General features: G+C 46.9%; 1 protein-coding gene across 1 annotated transcript in view; it reads left to right on the top strand.

The window, feature by feature from the left end:
* Positions 1-19,891, top strand: part of SMAD7 (SMAD family member 7) — a 51,489-nt gene extending 31,598 nt beyond the window's left edge. The window contains exon 4 of the mRNA XM_085629597.1: positions 17,849-19,891. Coding sequence (XP_085485723.1) covers positions 17,849-18,387 — 539 coding nt within the window. The 3' untranslated portion in view covers positions 18,388-19,891. The remainder of the gene's footprint in view (positions 1-17,848) is intronic.
* Positions 19,892-22,640: the final 2,749 nt, after the last annotated feature.

Raw genomic sequence — 22,640 nt, 5'->3', positions numbered from 1 at the left:
CAATGTGTAAGGGTAGGGTGCCTTGCTTGTGCCATGGTGTGTTAAATAGTCTAGCGGCATCGATGCAGGCAGGGGTGATCAGTTTTGGGACAATGGTGGGGTGGTGTCACTCTGTCCATCGGCCTCTGAAAGTGTGTATGTGAAAGACATCTTGAATCCAAGGTGTGCCTACCTTATGATGAACTTGGCGTGTTAGCAAAGTGCGCGTGAAGTAAGCTCACTGTAGCTGCTCTGGGAGTTATGTGGTGAACCTGAGGATTGTGAATTGTAGTATTTTTGTCCGGGCTATATAGGCTCCGTCAGTGCTCGTTGGTTAAGGACCCACATTGCAAAGCAGAGCAGTTCTCAGTAGCTCCCTGTTGAGCGAGTCTTTGGGCAAGGCCCGTTGGAGTGTACCAAGGGATGTCACTCTGCGCCTGTGATGATGGGTGATGTTAGTGGAGTGGGCTGAGGCTATCAACTCAGTTTACGAAGATAACTGAAGGACTTGGTGGAAGAAAGGCCAGAGGCTCCCGTGTTCTTCACCAGTGTAGACTGAAGTACCCTGGCATCATCTGCAGTTCACCACCGGAACCTCCAAGAAAGTCCTGAGTACCCAACTCTTGATGCGACCAACGCAACAATAGGGCAGTCCTGGGCTCGCATCCAACTGTAGCACCCAAGAAGACCAACAGACTTCAAGCAGGACGTCAGCCTGCCAGTGGAACAGAGGAGGCTTGTCAGTGGACCAGTCAGATATGCTTCCAGCTGGATCCCTGGAAACCCTTTACAACTAGTCACCTGGATGGCTGAAATGCCCTCTGTGGTCACCTTGGCTTTTGACTGGTCCATCCCAAAGGCAGAACAATATGAGGCGTCCTCGGGGCCAGCACACAAGTCTGTGAACCGGATGTCGAACCCAAATGATGTTTAGAAATAAAAACTGCCCGTTTTGTCTTCCGACCTCCGGCTTTTGTTTTGAAAAATCAAGACGAGACAACTTTGTTACGCCACATTCCTGCGATTTCTGCAACGAAAGCAGTGGTCACGAAAGCGTGAAGGCTTAAAAAAAAATCCAAGAGCTAAAACGGAAAAAATATCTCAAAGACTGAAGGGATGGCTGGCCGGCATGTGCCGCCGATGTCCATGAAAGTCTTTTTTGTAAGTCTTCTGCGGGGTGTGAATGCAGGGTGGAATGCGCTGTCTTGGCTCAGTGCATGGTCCAAACGGGTGATGCCGCCTTTGGGCATGCATTCCTCACGGCATCTACTCCGTGGACCCCACCCTTCGCGCTTCCATTGTGCACCATGACTGACGGAGACCATAACCTTTGAGTTACTCGTTTTAGCGAAGCAGTGCTTGCAGTGCTGCAGGTGTGTTTATGAAGCAAGGAAAGGTTCTCTGTAGTATGAAAGCGGTTCATCCTCGGTGTACATTGTAGTATGTCCGGGCTGCTGGTTCCTTCGCTGATCAAATAGTTTATTTTCTTATGTCAGTTCGCGCTGTTTGGAATTAAAGCTAAGCACTTCAGATTTTTGCCCCACTAATTCACTTCAGACTCCACTCGCATGAAGGTTATTGCATAATCCGGTTTAATTATTATTGATGTTTAATTAAATTTAGTTTCGATGTTAGCCAAGATCTTTTGTTTCTAATACAAAAGATATCTTCTATACATGCATCCTTGCAGGGTTTAAACTCCAGTCTCTTCATCTATTGTCTGCTGTGGTGTCATTTACAGCATATTACATACGGCACAGAGTCAGCCCACTTCAACCATTGTGGTATCTGACTGTGAGTGACGGCATTTTGCACTTGCACGTTGTACACATCCACACAAGTGGCGAGTTTCAGTCCCATGGCCAACTAATGCAATGTGTGCTTTCACGGGAAAAAGTGTGTATATATTTTTGGCATTGAGACAACGCTTGTTTTCATAGAGAAGGAATACAGCAATGTTGTGGGCTCTTGAAGTCTTGTGTATTTGGTAGACAGGCAGGCCGATGAATAAGGAGTTGTGATACTTTACTCTGGAGTTTACTAGAGCTCCTACTATCAAGGGGGGTGAATGGTAAGTTTTTCATGGGAAATTTAAGTTAGTTGATTAAGGTTTTGACCAAGGCACCGATTTGGGATTAGAAGCTTAGGTCAGTGTCCCAGAATGTCCCTACTGTATTAGCCTTAGTTTTGATTGGTAGCTTGTGTCAATTCTCTTTGGAAGATGGGAAGAATCTAGTAGGCTTGCTGTCTTGGCACTGCTGAGATTTAGGCTGTTCTGATTCAGCCAGGGTTCTGTTCGAGGAGGATAACCCTACAAAGTGATGCCTGGTTAATGATATTTGTTGTTTTCGAAATTGAAATGGGCTGTTTCAGTCCTGTGTTTGGGATTGAAGCTAGATTGATTGGAGTCAAGTATGCTGTTACACTCGAGGTGGCATAGACATGGAGAGGTGGCAGCTTTCTCCATCATTTTAGGTGAAATTGACAGCAGGTTGATACTAGGCAGCGGCTCAAGAGGTTAGAACACACTGGTGTACTTTCTTAATGATGGATTATATTATATAGTGGACGGCTATCGCCTATTGTGCATCCATGTGGATTGTTGTGAACGTGGATGCGTGTGTTGGAGAACGTTGCAGGTTTTGTTCTGTTTAGCATTTCATCAGAAATAAAATCACCAAATACATTCAACAAAGGAACCTCCACTCCAGCTTGGCACCTCCCCTCAAAATCCCACCATTCAAGAAAAAAAATGTAGGTGAAATATCTCTGTTCAAGCAACCAAACGATGTAATTCATTACTCTCAAACACAAGATCCACAGATAACGGTCTTACTCGAGAGTTGGCTTGTTCCTACATAACCACCATACTCAAAAACAAATGTACAGCATACCCCTGTGTGTATATACCCATTTGACATGATTAAATGTATGTATTTAGATGTAGTGCGTTTCTTGATATAAATGTGTATAATATGTACTTGTGTATCTATGTATTCCCTACTTTACTCCTACTGTAAAGAAAAAAGCAACAACAAAAAGCGTTGACTCACTCCAATGCACTACCCTATATTTAACCCGATATCTCACTCAATATATCCTCTACCTCCACTCTGACTCATCCCAAACCCCATTTTACTACTATAAACTCCAAAAGAACCCTTTTTAGACTATTCCCTCCTCTAGCCCTCCTTGGATCACTCCAAAACCTCATTTTTAATGCTATGATCTCCCAAACAAACTTTTATAAATGTATCCCTCAAGTATCCCTCCTTTGACTCATCCCAAAACTCGTTTTACAACTGATCCCCCTAATCCATGTCTAGAAATTCTTCCCTCCTCCATCTCTCCTTATACTCATCCCAAACCTCATCTTACTACTACTATGATCTCCCAATAAACACTTTCTAGATTTTTCCCTCTTCTATTCCCCCCCCACCCCCCACCCCCCACCCCCTTTATCCTTTTCAATCCAACTGACACTCAAATGCCCACCACTCAAATTAACACGAATGTCACTATACTAATCCACCACTGATCCTTTCTGAAGTAGCATGCTACTCTCCGAAAAGAGCTTTGATGCCTCGTCAGGTGTAGTAGGCGCTATATAAATGCAATTACAAGCCAGCTATGACAGTTGGAGCACTGCTCTGAAACTTGTGAGTGAAACCAAACTTTTTACACACTACCTATTTCATAAACCCTCGCTCTACCAACCATGCACAACAAACTGCGTATAGCCATGTCACTGGTTATCTTGAAAGCGCTCTGAGCCATCTTCAAGAGTGTGAGGAGCTTTTACAAATTTTACAATTCCGTATAATAAACACAGTGTTGTGATGTCTGTGTTTTCCAGCTGGATGCAGAAAAATTTATTTTTTGCAATTGGAATTTCCCTGGAGCTGACTGAAATGTATTTTTAAGGGTGGTGAAGCCTGGTTGGGCAGAGAAGGCGATGCTCATTTCTGCTGCAGAGCAGTGCTCCTAACTTTCCGAGGCCGCCATACTGTTTCCGCCTTGCATTTCTGCGCGATGATGGCATGTGCTGGTTCCTTGCTCCTGGGCAGAGCATGAAACGCCTCATATATGGAAAAGGGAGAGAGAAGTGAAAATAAAGTCCTGGCAGGCTTGTTTGGAAAAGTAACCCAGTGTTTGAACTTACAAAGCCACTTTTGAATTATTGAATTACTGTAGAGTTATGAAGCAGCCGGAGACTTTTTATTCGCAAATCTTAACTCAAACCAGACTGTCATTTTCTTTTCCTCTGTTCTTCATCACGGCTGCTAGTGGGAGGGGCCGAGGAATCTGAGCCCGCGAGGCGGCGAGGGGACTGGGAGCCCCACGGATAAAAAGCCTCCTTTCTGCAGGAAGCCGGCGCGAGGCTCCTGCCTCACAGGCTGGTGAGGCCTGAGCCTTCATTGGCTGTCAGGGTGTGTGTAGTGCCTGTGCGCCCGCTGGTGGTTAGTGTGTGTAGGGCTCTGCATTCACTGGCTGATAGGCTGTGCACTGAGGCCTGAGCCTCCATTGGCTGTCACGGTGTGTAGTGACTGCGTCAGCTGGCGGTTAGGGTGTGTTGGGCTCTGCATTCACTGGCTGATAGGCTGTGCACTGAGCCTTCATTGGCTGTCAGGGTGTGTAGTGACTGTGCGTCAGCTGGCGGTTAGCGTGTGTAGGGCTGTGCATTCTTTGGCTGATAGGCTGTGCACTGAGGCCTGAGCCTCCATTGGCTGCCAGGGTGTGTGTAGTGCCTGTACAGCCAATGGTGGTAGGCTGTGCACTGAGGCCTGAGCCTCCATTGGCTGTCAGGTTGTGTGTAGTGCCTGTACAGCCAATGGTGGTTAGTGTGTGTAGGGCTCTGCATTCAGTGGCTGATAGGCTGTGCACTGAGGCCTGAGCCTATATTGACTGTCAGGGTGTGTGTAGTGCCTGTACAGCCACCGGTGGTTAGTGTGTGCATTTACTGGCTGTTAGGCCATGCACAGGCGGTTAGGTTGTGCGGTGTCTGTACACCCATTGATTTTTAGGGTATACATAGCATTTACACTCTCTGGTGTTAAGAATGAGGTTAATTCAAGCATTCCAGCCAACACATTTTGTATGTTTTAATGTATTAAGTGGGGCGTGTATGCCCAGACGTGTGTCCCGTGCACTCTGTGTCACTGGAACCAAGCTGTACCCGGCTGATGAGTCAATAACTAGGGTGAAACCGGTCCTGTGTTGCTTCTGTTCCGGTTCAGGGAGGACCATGCCCGGCAGTTTGGGCCGGACTATTCCATTAGACCAAGGTCTTGACTGATTTGCATATTGCTGAGTCCAGACTGAGGTAACATGGTGTGCAAACTAACAATGGATTGGGATGGGACCCCAGTAATTACCAGTAACCGAGTCTAATTCATGCATTCCATCCATCATTAGGAATGCACAACCACTGGTGGCGACTGTGTACATGGCCTCTGTACTCACTGGTGTTTGGGTGTAGATTAACTGTACATTCACCGATAGTTCAGGGGTCCAGGGCTGATACGTCCACTGGTTGTTGAGGTATGTAGGGGCATTGGGTAGTTGTTAGAGCATGCAGGGCTGCAGCATTTACTGGCTATGCGAGGGCAGTGCCCCTGGCCTGTGCATTCACATCTAGGTTGTGCATGGCATGTGCATTCACAGGCTGCTAGGTGTGCATGGTTTGCTCTTGGTGGCTGTTGGAGCTTTGCGAAGCCCTCGTTCGTGGAGTGTTAAGCAGACTGTGGTTAACAGCCCCCATCCCGTGTTTATATGCTTCCTTCGGCCCTCTTGGCATTTGTTGGTGCCTGTGTTGTATTTTCGCAGTTCTTCGTTGCTTGGCCGCGAGGTAAGTAACATTGTGGCCCACAACTGGTGGAAATTAAACTTTGTAGCACACTGCTCTTGAGGTTACTTGTGTGTCTGCACACTTCACTGATGGATACAAGATGGCACTACTTCTCTGCTGGGGTTACCGGGCGGCTGAGACCTCCTCATTTGGTGATTTCAGCTCGGTGTAGCATCTGTCCCAAGTCCGAGTCTCGCACAGTGTGCTCTTGAGCACCTCGATACCCAATAAATAATGACTGTTTTGTATGAAAGGTGAGAGGGCGCATCTATGGACACCAGCTTTGTTATTCCTGGTGCCCCACTGGTAGGAACTTGGAATCAGACGTGTATTTATCTAGGCGGGCGCTTAGCAGAAGTTGGTCAACTGCTTCCCCTTTCACAGACTAATGACACTGATTGTGGGCGAGGGGCGGAGACATGACAATGACTTTGTTAGAGGGTGAGTGTATGAAGCACCCCCCCCCCCCCCCCACACCCCCTGTAAAAAGCACACCCTATTCCCTTCCTCCATGGTGTGAAAACAACAGTTGGTCTGCGGGTCCTCAGCGGCCTACGAATGGCAGGGGAGGTCCCCTGCGACGCCAGACAATGGCAGAGGGGGTGGAGGGGGAGTACAATGTACCTCCTCCCTGCACAGCTTGAACTTTCAGAACGGGGCGTGGAGGCGAAATAGCTCCTAAGTGCCCCCAGAGGTTCACGGGGGTCACCCTATTTAAATGCAGATCTGCCACCATACCTGTACCGCTCAGAGCAGGCCTCACGCCCACCTCTTGTTAGTAGGGGGGGGGGGCTTAGGGACTACACAACTCTAAGTTTTTTTTTTGTTTTAAGAATTGAGGAGGGCTCACTCGCTAAAATGGCCTCCCCGCGTGTGGAATTCCTGCCGCCTTTGTGCCGTGCTGGGGGCGGGGGTCATCACGAGGCTGGCGCGGTGGGCACTGTGGCGACAGAGGGGAAATATTTCCGAGGGCAGGGACGTGCGTATGGTGTGTGTGGATGTGCTTAGGAATACAAGTCATTAGATTATGCCGGCAGACACAAGTAATGATTAACTTTTCGCGTCTGCACACTGTCTCCAGTCTGGCGCTGGCTGTTGTTTTTCCCCTAAGCAGGCCCTGGCCCCGAGTCGGCTGGGTATTAGGTTGTAAAGAAAGACAGAAGGAATGAAAGCGGAGCGAGGGAGGGCGGCGGGGGCCTGCGGAGGGGGCGGGGGACGGGTTTTTTTTCCATCAGACTCAGCCTTTGGAATTTATTGGCAAAGAATGCAGCAAATGTTGGAAATGCCGCCCCGTCCAAACAGTTTTCATAATTGTGATGGAGGAAGCAAAGGGCTGAAAAGAACTTTTGTTTGCAAGTTACAAGTTTTTTCTGTTTTCTCCTTCACCGACCAGGTTGTTCTGGAAAATATCCAGCAGTGGTGGTAACACGGCGGGAGAGGGGAGGGGTGTGGGTGTCTGTGCGTGACAGAAAATGATAGGGGAGATGGGAACGGGCGCCTTTTCCCTTTTTTTACCTTCAGTCTATGATTTCGTTTCATTAAAGGCAGCTTTAAGTGTTCCAGGGAAACACACCCCAAAGTCGCAGATTCTCACGAACAGGCGACCACAGTCGCATACAACCGGACGGAAATTGAGCGCGAGCTTCCTCGCCATGTATTTGCTTTTTGGACTAAAAAGAGGGCTCTTATTGTGAGAGGACGGTTAAGCGAGATGGAGGGGGCACTGAAGGACCTACATTCATGATATTAACCTTTTAAATTAACACATCACGCCGCAATGATGCAACCTCTATGCGCTGTAAACCGTAAATAACAGACGCCCTCATAACCGTGTCCAGTGGGTCTCGGTTTACCGAGCTCGGAGGGGGGGGGGGTGTATGTACAGACCAAGCAGACTTATGTACTCACGTTGTCAACCCTGAAAGGATGAAGAGCGGATGTTGCCTTAACCCTGTGCAATGGGCGTGCTTTGAACACCCCAGCAGCGGGGCCGGCTACGAGGGGGTTGCTTCTCTGGCTTAGAAGTTATCTGCCCAGAACATGTCATTAGTTCTGTCTTGGGATGGATGGGCCACAGTGGAGGTAGGACTTCATAGCAGGGAGGCAAGGGGAGTTTTAAAGAACTTTTTTTGCTTTCTTGTGGATGGATGTCAGATTTTCGGTCGTGCGTTAATGCACCGTGAGATGAAAAAAAAGCAAAAGCGAATAAAGCATGTCTCCAAAAGGGGCCATTTATCACCGAGTTTGAAAGCAGGGCGGTACATAAAAAGGCCGAGGAGCCCTGGAAGCAGAAGCGTGTCATTCACATAGCCCCTCTGAGGGGTATGAAACGCCTGCATTTGTTACACATTCAGTATTTGCTACATGGAATTGCCTTGTGGGGATTAAGGGTGCTTGGCTACTGCTAGCTCGTCCATTTTTAACAAGAGGGGGGAACATTTGCATACAATATTATTTCCAAAAGTATATGCAACTTTGAAACCTTTCTCCAACATCCTTCCCTAACCCAGTTTGAACACACCTGCATACGATGAAGATCTAAACCTGAAATATAAAAGTCCACTTGCATTTCCAAAACATTTTGCAACCACATTTTACGTGACAAAAAACAACTATTCAACTAAAAGCACTTCATCAAAAACTCGCATCTTTAAGGGGCATAAGTTCATGTGGGCGTGGTCACCCATCCAAAATCTGAAACCTGCTGTAAGTGAGCCAGCTAGGCCATGGGTCTTTAACGTTTTTACCTTTTCGATCCGGGAACGCATCTTTTCCCTTTTAGTTTACAATAATTAGTCTATTTTGCCTTATCCATTGTCCCATGTTCAGTTTTCTCTCTTTTCAAAAAAGATTGAAGACTTTGGTTTTCCAGAAGTAACAACCGTCTTGTTTTCTGTGCTTTTTAGTTTTTGTGTATAGTGACAGGATGCCATTTCCACGGTAACAGCCCTGTACAAATATGTACCTACATATATTAGAGGATCAGTGATTATTACACTTGATCTGATCTGTGTGCGCGATCTGTGCACTTCTACACCACTACCATGCTTTTTTATGAAATATACACAGGGCCTCTGAAATTATGCAACAATAACACAAAAGGTAGGATGGAAATTGTCTTGTTCGTTGCTCCATCTAAACCCTAGGATCTGCTAGTAAGCCAATCCTGCTGGATGTAGAAGCCTCATCCAGGTGTTGTGGCAGGCTTCATCATCAGCCACCTCATCCCCCCCACCCTGGACGGATTGGTGTGTTCACACTTACATGGAGAAAGGCAATTCCATCCTGTGAATATAAAATATAAGAAAACCAGCGTGATATGCCCTCCGATAACTTCTAATGATATGCTTTCTATTCATGACAGTGTAAAGCTCACAAAATACATATGTGACACTCTTGTGAATTGCTTAGCCTAATATGCCATTAGGCTAAGTATTTTAAGCAGGTGAACTATGAGTCACTGAAATTAAGTGACATTGGAGGGCCAAAATATGTGTGGCTGGGTTGACTACATTACGCGACAAGGAAAGGGGAATTATGTGGCATAATGTGGCCATTGTGTGACAGTTCATTATGTTATTTTTATACATGCTAACCTTGTCTAGGCAATAGTATCACCTTATTGCAATTTAACATTCAAATACAGCTGTAAGCAGCAGAAAATTGACCAGTTAACCATTGTGAATGGTCTTTCACTTTGCGGCACATTTTTACTAAATTTTGATCTGTTTGAGCTAGAAGCAATCTTTTGGTTAAAATCAGGAGATAATGCAGCAGTTGATGGATTGTAATCCATACCTATGGAAATGCTGCAGCTGCAAAATCTCATAATTCCAGTGGCCCTGAACATAACGCCGCTTCCTTCCGGTGGTGAGAGAGCAAGGCCGAAGAATTGGAAAATTTGTTCTGGAGATGGATCAGCTATGTTGTTATACTCCCTGGATACAGGCCTTGCGTCACCCTCCTTATTGACCAGTAGTTATGGTTGATTAATTGATATCCTGTATATGAAAAATGCAGTTTCAAGAATTATGAACCAAGCCTTTTCTCGTTCAAGGCTTGCTGCCTTTTCCTTACACCAGACCCATTTAACGGGGCATTATTAAGCCTTTTCCCATTTCTTCTTTCTGGTAGCAACTTGCAAATAAGGGTGGCCTCTGCTAGGCTTGTGTGGGAGTTGTTTGCTGTCAACTCAATTTCTGTCAAAAAACGTCCATATGTTGCTAATGATGCGTAGTGGTTCCAATTGTCTTTTTATTAACTCTATGGAATATGGCATGTTACCTGCTGAGCGTATGTAGTTCAAGGTCTTAAAACACTAATACCTGCGACTAAACTGATTGGTCAACAGGAATGCGTTTTTTGGCCTGTACATGGATTTGATTCAGACTTGGGGGCCTATTATGATCACGGGCAGATCGCCACCGCCGGCCATCCGCCTGTCAAATGTCCCTGTGACACCCCCCCCGCCATATTAGTGTGGTGAGGGGCACCGCGCTGGATGGAAAGATCGTCTGCCGCTTTTCCGCCAGTCGGATTGAAGGCTGGGCGGAAAATGCAGTTAATATGGTCATCCATATTATGATGCATGCGGAAAAAGGCTTTTCCATGGCGAAGACTCCGCCATGGAAAGACAGGCAGTCTTTGATATTGGGGGCGTTGCGGGCCCCCAGGGTGTTGGGGGTGCATTTGGGGGGGTACCTGTGGTACCACCCTACATTGGCATGCACAAGGTGGCAGGCACCACGCGGTGCCTATCACGTCGTGCATGCCAATGCACAACATGCATACTGTACATTGTGGCGGGTGCTGCTGACAGCACTGCCCACCGCAATGCATAATATGCAGGATGCCACCGCCCATTCTAATTGGCATAGCGGGACTGCCGCGCACCTCTGGCGGTCGATCCCGGTCATGGTGGCGGGCGCATCGTAATGGGCCCTTTGGTAACGATTTAACGCCATCCATCCCTATGAGGCAGTTCTTACTGTGACCCCCAAGCCCTCTACCACATCCAGATCAATCAAGACCTAATCTAACCGTTTTGTTGAATGCTCAGAGGAACAGCAACGCCACAAAAGGAAGGCATCTCTCTTACGAGACGTGGTGGCTCGCGTTACATCGGGGCACGAGTGTGTTTATCGCACCATGTTTGTGAACAAAGGTGTTGACTGTGCCCCTGGTTGGATGGCACATGTGTGCTCAGGCCTGTGCCAAGGGTCCAGCCTCAATCAGATTCAGTATCCACTTCCATCATTCAGCAAAACTACTGGTGACTTCACTTGGGACCCTCATCACACCACCTCCTTTTGCCAAGGTACCTGGCTGTGCATCAAGGAACAGTGCTTGGGGGGCTTCCTTGAGCCCCCATGCACAGGTGCTGGTCGCTACTCGGTCACTGGTCAGATGATCTTAAGTCTAAGTTGCACAATAGTATTACCCGGCCTAACCATGACGGTTTTAATTTAGTTTTATCGCCGTACAAAGTTTTTATTTTTTGTAATGTAGAGTGCATTCCATGCGGTTATTGACAAGTAAGTTGGGCGCCGACTCTACTTGAGTATTTCCTGAGGGGTGGGGGGGGGGGTGGATTAGTTAATTTTCCTAAACTACATTCTTTGAACTACATAGGCGCGTTTTTAACATGACTCCCTTCACTTTCGGCAGGGAGCGTGTGACCCTTACCCACTAGCCTCCTAACAACCCCGGGGGCAGCCTGCCTGCTTCTGGGGGGCTGCGGGGCGTTCAGCGGCCTCGTGCTCTCCATTCATCCCTGTCCGTGAGTGTCGTTGTTTGTCCTCGTCAGAGCTGGACACAGTAATCTGGGGGAGGGCCGTCGCTGGGCCCTCGTGGTGAACGGAGCTCGATGACCGGGCCCCGCCCTTCCTAGAGGCTCTCTCCGAGCCGGGGCCTTCAGACAGCGTGCAGGCTGTAATTTGCATGGCTGATGAGCCCGTAGCCGGGGACAGAGGAAGCTTCAGTCAGCTGGCCCCTCTCTGACCGCCGCAGACGGGCCGCCCGCCCACCCCCTCTCTCGCTCTCTTTTGTGTGCTCAGCGCGTGCTTGTTTGCAGGAGCGAGGCGTGCTCGCGCGAGGGCAGGGGTCTCCTGTCTGGGTCACCCACCTCCGGCCCTGGACTCATCGCAGCATCATGGCAGCGCGCGGCAATCACGATGTTGGCCCATAGATACAGTTTGTGAGCCATAACAGTTTTTCGTTTTTTATTTTCGCCTTTTTGCGTGAATCAAGTATGACATGGGCTGAGTATTGCCGGATGCTCGCTGTCGTGCCACACTACATACTCGCTCTTGGTGGCTTATTTTAATAGTGGTGGCGACTGGAGGTGTGGAACTGGTGCTGGGTACCAATATGGCAGAACAAAATGTCCGCTGCTGTCACCCCTTCTCTTAGAAAGCTCCATCAGCTCCCCAAATACACACTACTTGGACTGCACTCCATTGTTGGTATCTTCCACTCAGATTGTATTTCTTGGTATTTGTGTAGCCTCTTACCGTTTGTGAGGCCCACAGTGCAATGTGTACCCTGGTTCTTGGTGCTTACGAGCTGGGCGGGTTGTCTCCTGGATTTCATGTAGGGGTTCGTGTATTTTGCCGCATTGGGAGGACTGGAGCAATGTGCGCTCGTTCAGTGGCTCTGACCCTCTCCAGTGACTGCATTTAGTGTCTCCTGACTGGTTGGGTCTATTTTGTCTTTTTAATGTAGTCTCCTTGGGTGTTTTTGTGTTGGAATGCCCCAGTCAGACCCAAGGACTTGTTTTGACCCCTAGAGGTTAGCACCTCAGGTTGCCCCCTGGTTTGAGTATGTTTTGCCTACAAGTCCTGGAGGTAGTGAACCTCCTCCCTCAGTCGTCCTGCTTTTGGTTTGTGCTCTTCAATACTGAGACTCCAAATAAAGTGCATGCGTGGTGGCAGAGGAGGCACACTGGCAGTGCCTTGAATGTTGAATGTATTTACCATTGGTTACTCGGAATGGCATGTCCCTTGGGTGGGTAAACCACGCGCTGGTTTCCCGGTTGTAGACCAAGCTTCCCGTTTGTAGTGTGACATCCTGTTTAGGGTGGGACTATTCAAGCAGATTCGGGTTTACAGAAAATGTTTGAAACTGCATGCAGCTACTGTATCATACATGTGACTGGTACTGGACTTTCCATCGTAAGTTGATCTGGGGTGTAATCGCAAATATCAGCTGCTCACTTTAGGTTGGTTTGTATTGTAAAAGCCACAAGAGTTCTGCTTCTTGACAGAATGAAAACCAGCAGGCCCTGCTAAAAACAGAAGAGTATATTGTGTGGCGAAGTGTCGCGTAGGCAAGTTTGAAGTTATGGATAAGACTGAGAGGTTTCTGGTTTGGGGGTCATTCTGCAGATGGTTATTTACATACCTTTTGCCGGTAGTTTCTCGCACAGTAACAAGCGTAAGTGCATTTAATGGGTGGAAATGGGAAGTTACTATATTTATTGAAGAAGTATGGGAATAGGACTAACCACAGGGAAACAAAAGCAAAATTCCACGTGTAGAACCATATTTGTCATATTTAGGCATCTGGCAATCTGCTTGAGTAAAATGTTACAGATAGCTCAACTTAAGCATCTCCGATTGTTGTAGGTTTCGTGGAATGGACACAGGATCCTTCTTGAATCCCTGAAAAGTCAGACAATTTGCTGCATAGGTCAGAGTAATCATTCGGGGGCAATTTTAAGATTTTTCTTTTGTGACATTCTGTGAATCGGACATAAAATGGCGATCCTTGCTATCCTGAACACGAGTTGCCAAAGTTGTTCTGCCGCATTCTGATAGGCTTTTGTGACTAGACAGTCTGTCAATAGGCCAGCGGAAGGTGCTCAACATGTTTAGAGTATATTTTGGCACAACAATGTTTAGGGGTGGGGTGAGGGAACAGAAATCACGGTTGCCCAAAAAGGCGCCCAGGCTGCCATTGAAGAGCCTGGTGGGATACGGCTCCATTCATAAACTTGCACTTCTGCATAAAAGGACTGTTCATTCACAGCCAAGACTCACTCTTTTGATGCCTCCGGCCAATTAAATACCTCTTTGTGAGCAGCTACGCTCTCCACTAATGCAAGTGCAAACAGAGCTTGAAATGTGCTGGCCTCTCTGCCCCGGAAGGGGCAGCTCTCAGGTATGGAAGTTGTGGTGTGAAGAGTGGACTAATGCCCGGATATTAGGCCCAGTTCATGAAGGCATTTATGAGCACACGAAGTAATACTACAGAACTCATTTACGTACCATTACACCATCCCTATTAGGAAGAATGCAAAGAGGGCACAGTCCTTTTTGTTTGTATGCTAATTGTATTCAAATATTCCCTGAACGTTTCTATTTTATTCCCATTTCTGATCTTTTGGAGCCATGTAAGAATACGTAAGAGTATTGTAGGAGTAGTACTTTACGTATTCCAAAATGTTTTTGTGAGTAGGCCCCCTTAACCTTTTTGTTTCTGTGGTAAATGTGGCCTTTCCCAGCCGTCTTGAGTCCATTTGCTACACCAGGGCTGCCCTTTTGCTATTCTTGCGGGGGTATTAGTCACCCCCAGAGCTCGACCTGCTGTTGATTCAATGATATTTGAGTACAGCACATTTAAAATGTGCATCTCTCGTTGATTACTTGGGGGCATATTAACAAGGAACAGGGAAAATTAACACTAAGGGCGCTTAGCGTTAATTTTTTTAATGCCCGCTATCTCTGGATAATATCGCCTGGTTATCGCGTTATTAACAACGCTAACCGCCTAGGCGATAAAAAATCCAGCGATAGCGGCATTTTGAGAGGTTATCGCTGGTAATGCAGCGATAAAACTACAAGGATAGGGCTATCCTTGTTGATAGCCCATGGTGGACTTAGCCATGTAATCCACCTCCCATTGGATTACATGGCTAAGTCTGAAAATTAGCAGACGTAAACAAGCAGCGTTAACTGTGGTTAGCGCTGCTTTTTTTGTCTCTAACAGGGTTAGCTTGAAGCTTGATAATAGGAGAAATGTCGCTTAGTGACATCTCTCCTATTATTTTTCTCTGGAACGCCCACTTTGCATCTCATTAGAGATGCGAAGGGAAGCGTAGTGAAAAAGGGTGCTAACATGCGATTTTGCATGTTAGCACCCTGTTGTTGATAGGGCGATATTTTTATCTCCGCTTCTTTGGCTTTTAAAGCCAAAAAAGAGGAGATAAAGCCCTTGTTAATATGCCCCTTGGTAATTTCACCTCTTGGAGGCGTTGAAACACTTGAGCACTAATCACAGAATCCGCCTAATACCACATAACTAAAAGGAGGTGGGTGGCTGTCCATTGAACAATTCAAGTAGATAGTGGACAGTAGTGAGCCCGGCGAGGGAAGCGGGATTTATGTGGCCAGATTGGAGGCTGAAGAGCTCGGAAGGTAGTTTTTAGTTGGGAATGTGCTTTTTGGAGAGGTGAGGCCATTCTGAATCGCACATGGCCAGGGCGCAAGCCTGCTGTGTTATTCTGCATCCTTGGTGTGTTGAGAAAGATTGACTTGCTGTGCTTTTGCATATTTAGGTTTCCAGCCATCTCTTATGCACAATTGTGACTTGATGAAACACAGCATCCTCGCCCGGGGGCTTAAGGCTTCTGTGCTGTGTTGAGCCACATACATTCCCAAATAAACAGCTAGTAAAAGAAGTATCCGGTTGGGTATGCAGGCAGCGTAGGCTTGGGTGAAATCTAAACAAAATCAAATGTGACGATTACACTATTCAAATATTAATACAACGGCTACTGGTGCAACTCCTGTACCTATACTTGCAGAGGCGGCAGCACAACTGCAAGCACCTCGTGCGGGTGGCTAAGGTCCATGGGTCAAGGTGGCTCTCGTGAAAGCCCTGTATTTATGGTAAGGAAAAGCGAACCTGCAGGGAGCAGGCTGCAAAGGAGAAAAAAACACAGGGCAGGATCTGGTACACTTCTCCAAAGCAGCTTTGATCCCAGTCTCATTGAGAGAGAAATGTCGGGCTGCAGTCTCGTGTTTAAAGAAGGCATGCGCCTTTAAGGGCCCTGCACAGACGCGCGCGCATTAACACGAGCCGTCTGCGATTCATCTGCGCCTGGCAATTACCGTAATCTCCAAACTTCTCCTTACTGACGTCTGTCTGAAAATTACTGGGCGGGATTGTCGGGGCAGCCAAGATGAAAGAGAGAAATGCAGTCGGAGGGATTGTCTTTCACGCAACGTGGTGGCCGTAGCCAGGGCCGCTTGGTGTGCGAAGGCATTTTTGGCCCACTCGTGCGTGTTTGTGCACATATATAGAGATTTGCAAACACACACACATGCCTTGGGCTTGAAGAGGTGCCATATCGTTTTTGTATAACTGATATGTGTGTGTGCATTAGTGCGTGTGTACAGGATTGCTCTCCCCCCTCCTCGCCCTCTTTCCTATTTCTTTTTACGGTGGAAATTAAGCGAGCGAAGTTGACGGAACGCCCGCCGTTTCCTTATTAAATACTGATTGGTGGAGGCCGCGTCCGTTTGAGAATGTTAGGTTAAAGGGAACCCGATCTCCCAGGCTGCCTCCTGCTCCTCCATGCCCCTCCTGGCTGCTCTCTTGGTGCCAGGTTTCACGTGGGATATGCGATTCTATGAAACAAAGTCTTGGGAGGCACAGAAAGGGGGGGGGGGGTGGAGGCCGCTGCACTGGGGAATTGGGCAAAAAGGCTCAAACTTGTGCTCCCCCTTTCTCTTTTGCGAGATTTTCTTTTTGGTGGGAGTGGGGCTCCCGCCATAAACGGTTCCTCTCCTTGTGGCACTATGTAATGCCCTCAGGCCCGGCTTTAAGAAAGTTAAGGCTAGTTCGGCTTGCAGGAAGGGTTCCTTTTCCAGTGGAGAAATCGATATGCTGACATTAAACTTTACATAAATGACTGCAGGGGGGGGGGGGGGGGGGCATTACTCTCAAGTGTGCATGGTGATGAAATAAGTGGGTTAATAAAGTTAATGAAAAGGAAGGCGAGCCAGGGTTGGGTTTCAGTGCACTGTAGTAGATTGACGTGCCTGTAATCTGTGCTTTTTAGAGCTAATTAAAGCGTGATGTGTGACTTCCAAGATGGAAAAGGGGTGCGTAAACCACCGGGAAGTGGCGAGTGCATGCCTGTAGGCGCAGGCTCAGAATAGGGCTGCGAAGGCAGTTCTACAGCTGAAGACGCTGTAAAATAGATTGCCTTCCATGTTTGACAGCTTTGCAGATTTTCTTTATACATACTGTTCTCTATAGTAGCGCTGTGCGCGCCAAAGAACCAGTGAGGGAGACGGAGTCAAGTTATTAGTCTGTACCGAAGCCTAGTCGGTTTTGCGCAACATTCTTAGGCCCCCCTCCCCCACGCGTGAATGTCCACTCCAAAAGATGGTGTGTAACCAGAACGTTTGAAAGATGAGAAGGGGCCGACCTAACTTCGCGCCTTTCTGAAGTTCACAAAATCGGTACCTTTGAGGTGGGCGAGGTTTTTATACCTCGTGCTACAGGCCTAGAAACAATTGGGTTTCAATGTGGTACATGGACTATCGGGAGTGCAGAGTTCTGTTTCTGCTAGACGCTGACGTGCATGTGTTGTGCTTACATCGAGACCCCTACGCATCCATGTTTTTGTTTTCAGAACGCGAGACTTCCGGCGTCCGCGAGCCGCACCTCTTAACCCTAGCTCACTGGAGCACCTTAGCTTTCATTACAAGGCAGGAACGGATCTGTAAATTATAGCACATGCCTTTGCATCAGCCGGGCGAGCTACATTTACGATTCCCTTCGAGAATGCACCAATAAACAAGGCTGGTTCAAGCGCGGAGTGTTTGAAGTGCACAGGCGAATGAGGTGTGTGAGTGAAACGTGTCAGTGATTACTCAGCCACGTCCCCAGGGGGCTGGCACATGGAAGAGATCAGCGCTCGCGGGTGTGATTTCGTGCAGTCTGCTTGTAGTTCTGTTCAATGTGATCGAGTTGGATCCACTTCTAACGTGCCTTCTTGTTTCCCCGCAGATTCCCAGCTTCTCCAGGAGACGGGGGATCGGTCACACTGGTGCGTGGTGGCCTACTGGGAAGAGAAGACGCGCGTGGGCCGGCTGTACTCTGTCCACGAGCCCTCCCTGGACATTTTCTACGACCTACCTCAGGGGAACGGCTTCTGCCTCGGACAGCTGAACTCGGACAACAAAAGCCAGCTGGTGCAGAAGGTCCGCAGCAAGATCGGCTACGGCATCCAGCTGACCAAGGAGGTGGACGGCGTGTGGGTGTACAACCGCAGCAGCTACCCCATCTTCATCAAGTCGGCCACACTGGACAACCCCGACTCTAGGACGTTGCTGGTCCACAAGGTGTTCCCGGGCTTTTCCATCAAGGCCTTTGACTATGAGAAGGCCTACAGCCTGCAGAGGCCCAACGACCACGAGTTCACGCAGCAGCCCTGGACGGGCTTCACGGTGCAGATCAGCTTCGTCAAGGGCTGGGGCCAGTGCTACACGAGACAGTTCATCAGCAGCTGCCCCTGCTGGCTGGAGGTCATCTTCAATAACCGATAGCTCCACCTGGGGCGGACTAAGGACCTGGAACTACTTTGCTGCTAAATATTTCCTTCCGAGTGCTTGTTTTTTTCATGCAAACTTTCTGTTTGTTTGTTTGTTGGTTTGTTTGTTGAGTTTGTTCTCATTTCTGTTTTGAGAAATAGCTTATGGGAAGATTTGCCTTGCCTATTTAAAAAAAAAAAAAAGTTTTTGCTTGAGTATGAATGGCCAGTCATTCAGTTGGAGAGGGAGTAACAAAGGTCCCTGAAGGAAGGACATTAGGAAAACTACAGTTACCTCGTTGCTTTTTATTGAATCCCACTTAATTCATATCATGGGAGTTATTTGTCAGTTGGGGGTCTTCCCAAAGCCTATTGTGATCGCCAGAAGACTTTCCAAGCGGTTGGAGTTTGGCTGCGATTAGTTCTCCTTTCCCTTTGGTGTGGTGTGTGCATGCACAGGAGTTTCGGCTTCTAGTTGTTTGAGGTTGTAGCAGCTAGTCATCTCATGTGCCCACCACACTTATGTGAAGGGAGATGCTTTGCTGTCCTTTAATTGGTCAACATTGACTGGGAAGTGGAGAGGGGGGGGATAAGCAAAAAAAAAAGTTTATTACGAAAAAGCACTATCCATAATTTTGTTAAATAACCATGAAGCTTGTTGCAGGAGCTCTCTGCTAATCTGCCTGTCCCGAGCAGGGCTCATAGATAGGCGCAGGGGTCGATTTAGTAGACCAACCCAATGACCATCTGACTATTGTCAACCAATGGCTAAGGATGTATGTACTATGTCACATACATCTGCAGCCATTGGATGGAGTCTGTTACTACCAAGGTGGTTTTGTCTCCATTGTCTGTGGTTGTGTGACACAGCCTTTTATTTGAAGGAACTTATTCACCTTTTGATTTTTGTGGTTTGACTGACAAAATCTACCCGTTTGTTTCACACGTTCTAACGCTGCATTCAGACATGACACTTGCACCTTGAACAAGAGCCCCGAAGGGGCACAGAGACTTTGCAGATGCCTGAAAGACGTTAGTCATGCAATATTTGGGGGCATGCTAACTTTTCAAGAATCATAAGATACGGTACCGCTCATGCCCTGGAATATAGATGTATGTTCTTTCGTTTCTGCTTGACATCATACGTGTGCGCGTGATACTCACTGCAACATTGTTCATAGCTCAGTGAGCATGCTAGGACCTTAACATAAGCTATTTTTCTAAATATTAAAGTTTAAATGAACAACAGAATCAAGCACTCACCGGAACTTGAGCATTGTAGTGCTTTCAGAGAGAGAGAGAAAAAAGGACTCCTTAAAAATGAAAGATTTATTAAAGAAAAAATTGTATTTTATGTTATATATAAATATATTATTACTTGTAAATATAAAGACGTTTTATAAGCATCATTATTTATGTATTGTGCAATGTGTATAAACGAGAAAAAAGAAAGATGCACTTTGCTTAATATAAATGCAAATAACAAATGCCAAATTAAAAAAAAAAAAACAACAAAGTAAACACAAGTGTGGTGTTTTTCTGTAAACCTTATCACAGGCATGGCTGTTTATTGTAAAAAAGAAAAATTGTTCCCAGTGGGAGTTGCGCTTTCCTTCTGTGATCATTTTATGTGGGTTCTTGTCAGCCAAGAAGAAAGAGAAAATCGAACGCATATGCATAAAAATTCTTGATCGAGCCACAAAACCGTTGGCAAAAATAGCTCCCAATATTATATTGGCAGTGGGAATCTTTTTTCATCGGAGGCCAATACTGTCCAGCTTCTTGGATTTCGTTGGAGGGATATATATGGTGGGCGGGTACAACAGCTATAGCCATGCCTAGCTTTCTTCAGACACTGTGGACATCCTCCACTGTAAGGATTCATTTCCGTGAAAAATCTCAAAAGAAGAGCTTCAGCTTGACTACCTCAGACTCGTAAAACAACAGTTTGGTGAATTTTCAAAATGAGGAAATTCATTTTCCTTGGAAAAATTGAATGTATTCACTAGCCACATTTTTTTGGTCTGGCTTAGAGACTGCTTTAACATTTCTGTAGCCTCGTGTTTTCTTTAAAAAAAACATAATAAAAACAAATGCGTATGTGAATAGATACACAGGAGCTTTTGGTCAGCTCTTCATGCAGTGGTGTGTGCAGGCATAATTCAAAATTTTCAGCTACCCCAATAGCAAAAAGTGTGGTGCTATGGGCCTGCCCACTTCTGTCACTGGCTGTCTTCATTACTTTGAAACTTTTCATGCCTATTGCATATGTTTGCAAACATAAATATAAATAAAATTATCACAAACTTGCCAATGCTTGTTTTAGTTATGTTTCAAATTGTGCTTCTCCCCAGTCTGAGGAAGAAGAGATGCGGGATGAAGCCGGCTCTCTGCCGCACTCAGACCTGTGGCTCTGAGGAGTCCTGTTTTTTAAATTAATTTCCTTTAAGATGCACACCACGTTTAGTTTACATCGTTTGCTCCAAAATCATACCATGTACAAACTGAAAATTAAACTGAGGGTTGAGTTGAAAACAGGAGCACGTCTTTCCAGAAGGAATGGGTTGTAAGCCAATTGTAAGTGTTAGGGATTGAAGCAAGATGGGGCAACTGCACACCTAATAGAAACAACAAAAGAGTGATTGTTAAATTACTAGGAAAACCTAGACAATAAAACAGCATGGGAAAACAAAATTTATTTTATAAAAGAACCCTCACTCACCAACCTGGTTGGTGACATGCTTCATCATAGGGTTCCCACCAGAGAGGCCGAGTGCCTCTCTGGTGTGCTACAATGCCTGAGTTACAGCGGAGCAGGTTTTTTTGGGGGGGAAGTGATTGTGAAAAGTGGTGCAAGTATTAAAAGGTGGCTGGTTTTAACCAAAAATCGATTTTTTCCAGGCAAACCAACAACCGTTAAAAGCAGGTGAAATGGACGTAGACTGGCTGGTTAGGATAACATGAGTTGTCCGATTTAAAATAAGTGGAAAGAAATGATCGACATGTTTCAGCTTATCATTGCGGATTCGCTAAGCATTCTTAAGGACCAAAAAAGATTCCACGGCGGTATGCGCACGCTAAGGCGCACCCTAATCTGTGGAACCGTGTTAGTGGTAAAACTTACGGTTCTACCAATGTGGCCTCCTGGGATTTCCTAGGCCACTGAACTTGGAAAACGATATACGTTTAACTTCATGGGTCCGGGAGGGGGGATCAATGTGCTATAGTATTTCCATGCTCGCACACTCCCGCGGGAAACCTCACGCTGTCCTCCTCGGCCCGAATATAATGCACACCACCTTTAGTTTACATGGGTTGCTCCAAAATCATACCATGTACAAACTGACAATTAAATTGAGGGTTGAGTTGAAAACAGGAGCACATCTTTCCAGAAGGAATGGGTTGTAAACCAATTGTAAGTGTTAGGGATTGAAGCAAGATGGGGCAACTGCACACCTATCTGCCCAGGAGACAGAATTTTACCTCTGTGGCATTTTAGTAATAAATTCCAGTGGCTACCGGGACACCAATAGTAACAAGCTGCTGTTGACATGTGACCGTCTGACGTCACACAAGGGATGGACCTAGCACCAAATCATGGTTGATGGCGCCCATGAAAAAAAGGAAACAGACAATTATGGACCCAACCACTAGATGGCGGAATAATGCACAGCATGTGAATCCCAAAAACTCTTCAAGCTGCAAAACTACTACTTCTGGTTAAGTAACCATTTCATTTAGTGGCATTGTAGTCATTTATTCCAGGGGTTACTGTGACAACCTACCTGAGCCTTGTATCTTCCAGGGTGAGCTGCAGGTACCACCCGTGAGTCTGCGGGCCTCTCCACGCCGCTGGACAAGCTACAGGTTCTCCATCCCAATAGGTAACCAGATATGGGGTGATTGGCCGGTCACCCATATCTGGATTCCGAGAGCGCAGATCGCTCAAAGCCGCCACAGAGCAGGACAAGGCAGCTCCCAGGTCCCAGCTTGCATACCGGTCATAAGCCTTCAAAGGCGTAAGCCTGTCTGCTGGCAGAATAAGCAGCTAGAGAATGCCTTTCAGCTGGCGCGGTGCCCAGTAACAAAGGTTTACTAACAGCCTTCACAAACCCAACCTTTCAGGTCAGCCCGCGTGATTGTGTTGTGCAACAACTCGCCTTTGATGCTGAGGGATAAAGGTGGTCTGTGGAGCTGTGCACACGAGGAGCTCTGGCCAGGGTGGCACCAGATACTGAACAGTTCTTTTCCTCTACATAGATCCTCTAA

Source organism: Triturus cristatus, chromosome 2_1, assembly GCF_964204655.1.
Source record: "Triturus cristatus chromosome 2_1, aTriCri1.1, whole genome shotgun sequence".
NCBI lineage: Eukaryota > Metazoa > Chordata > Amphibia > Caudata > Salamandridae > Triturus > Triturus cristatus.
Note: the sequence above shows the minus strand (reverse complement) of the source record. Positions and strands in the feature narration are given on the sequence as shown.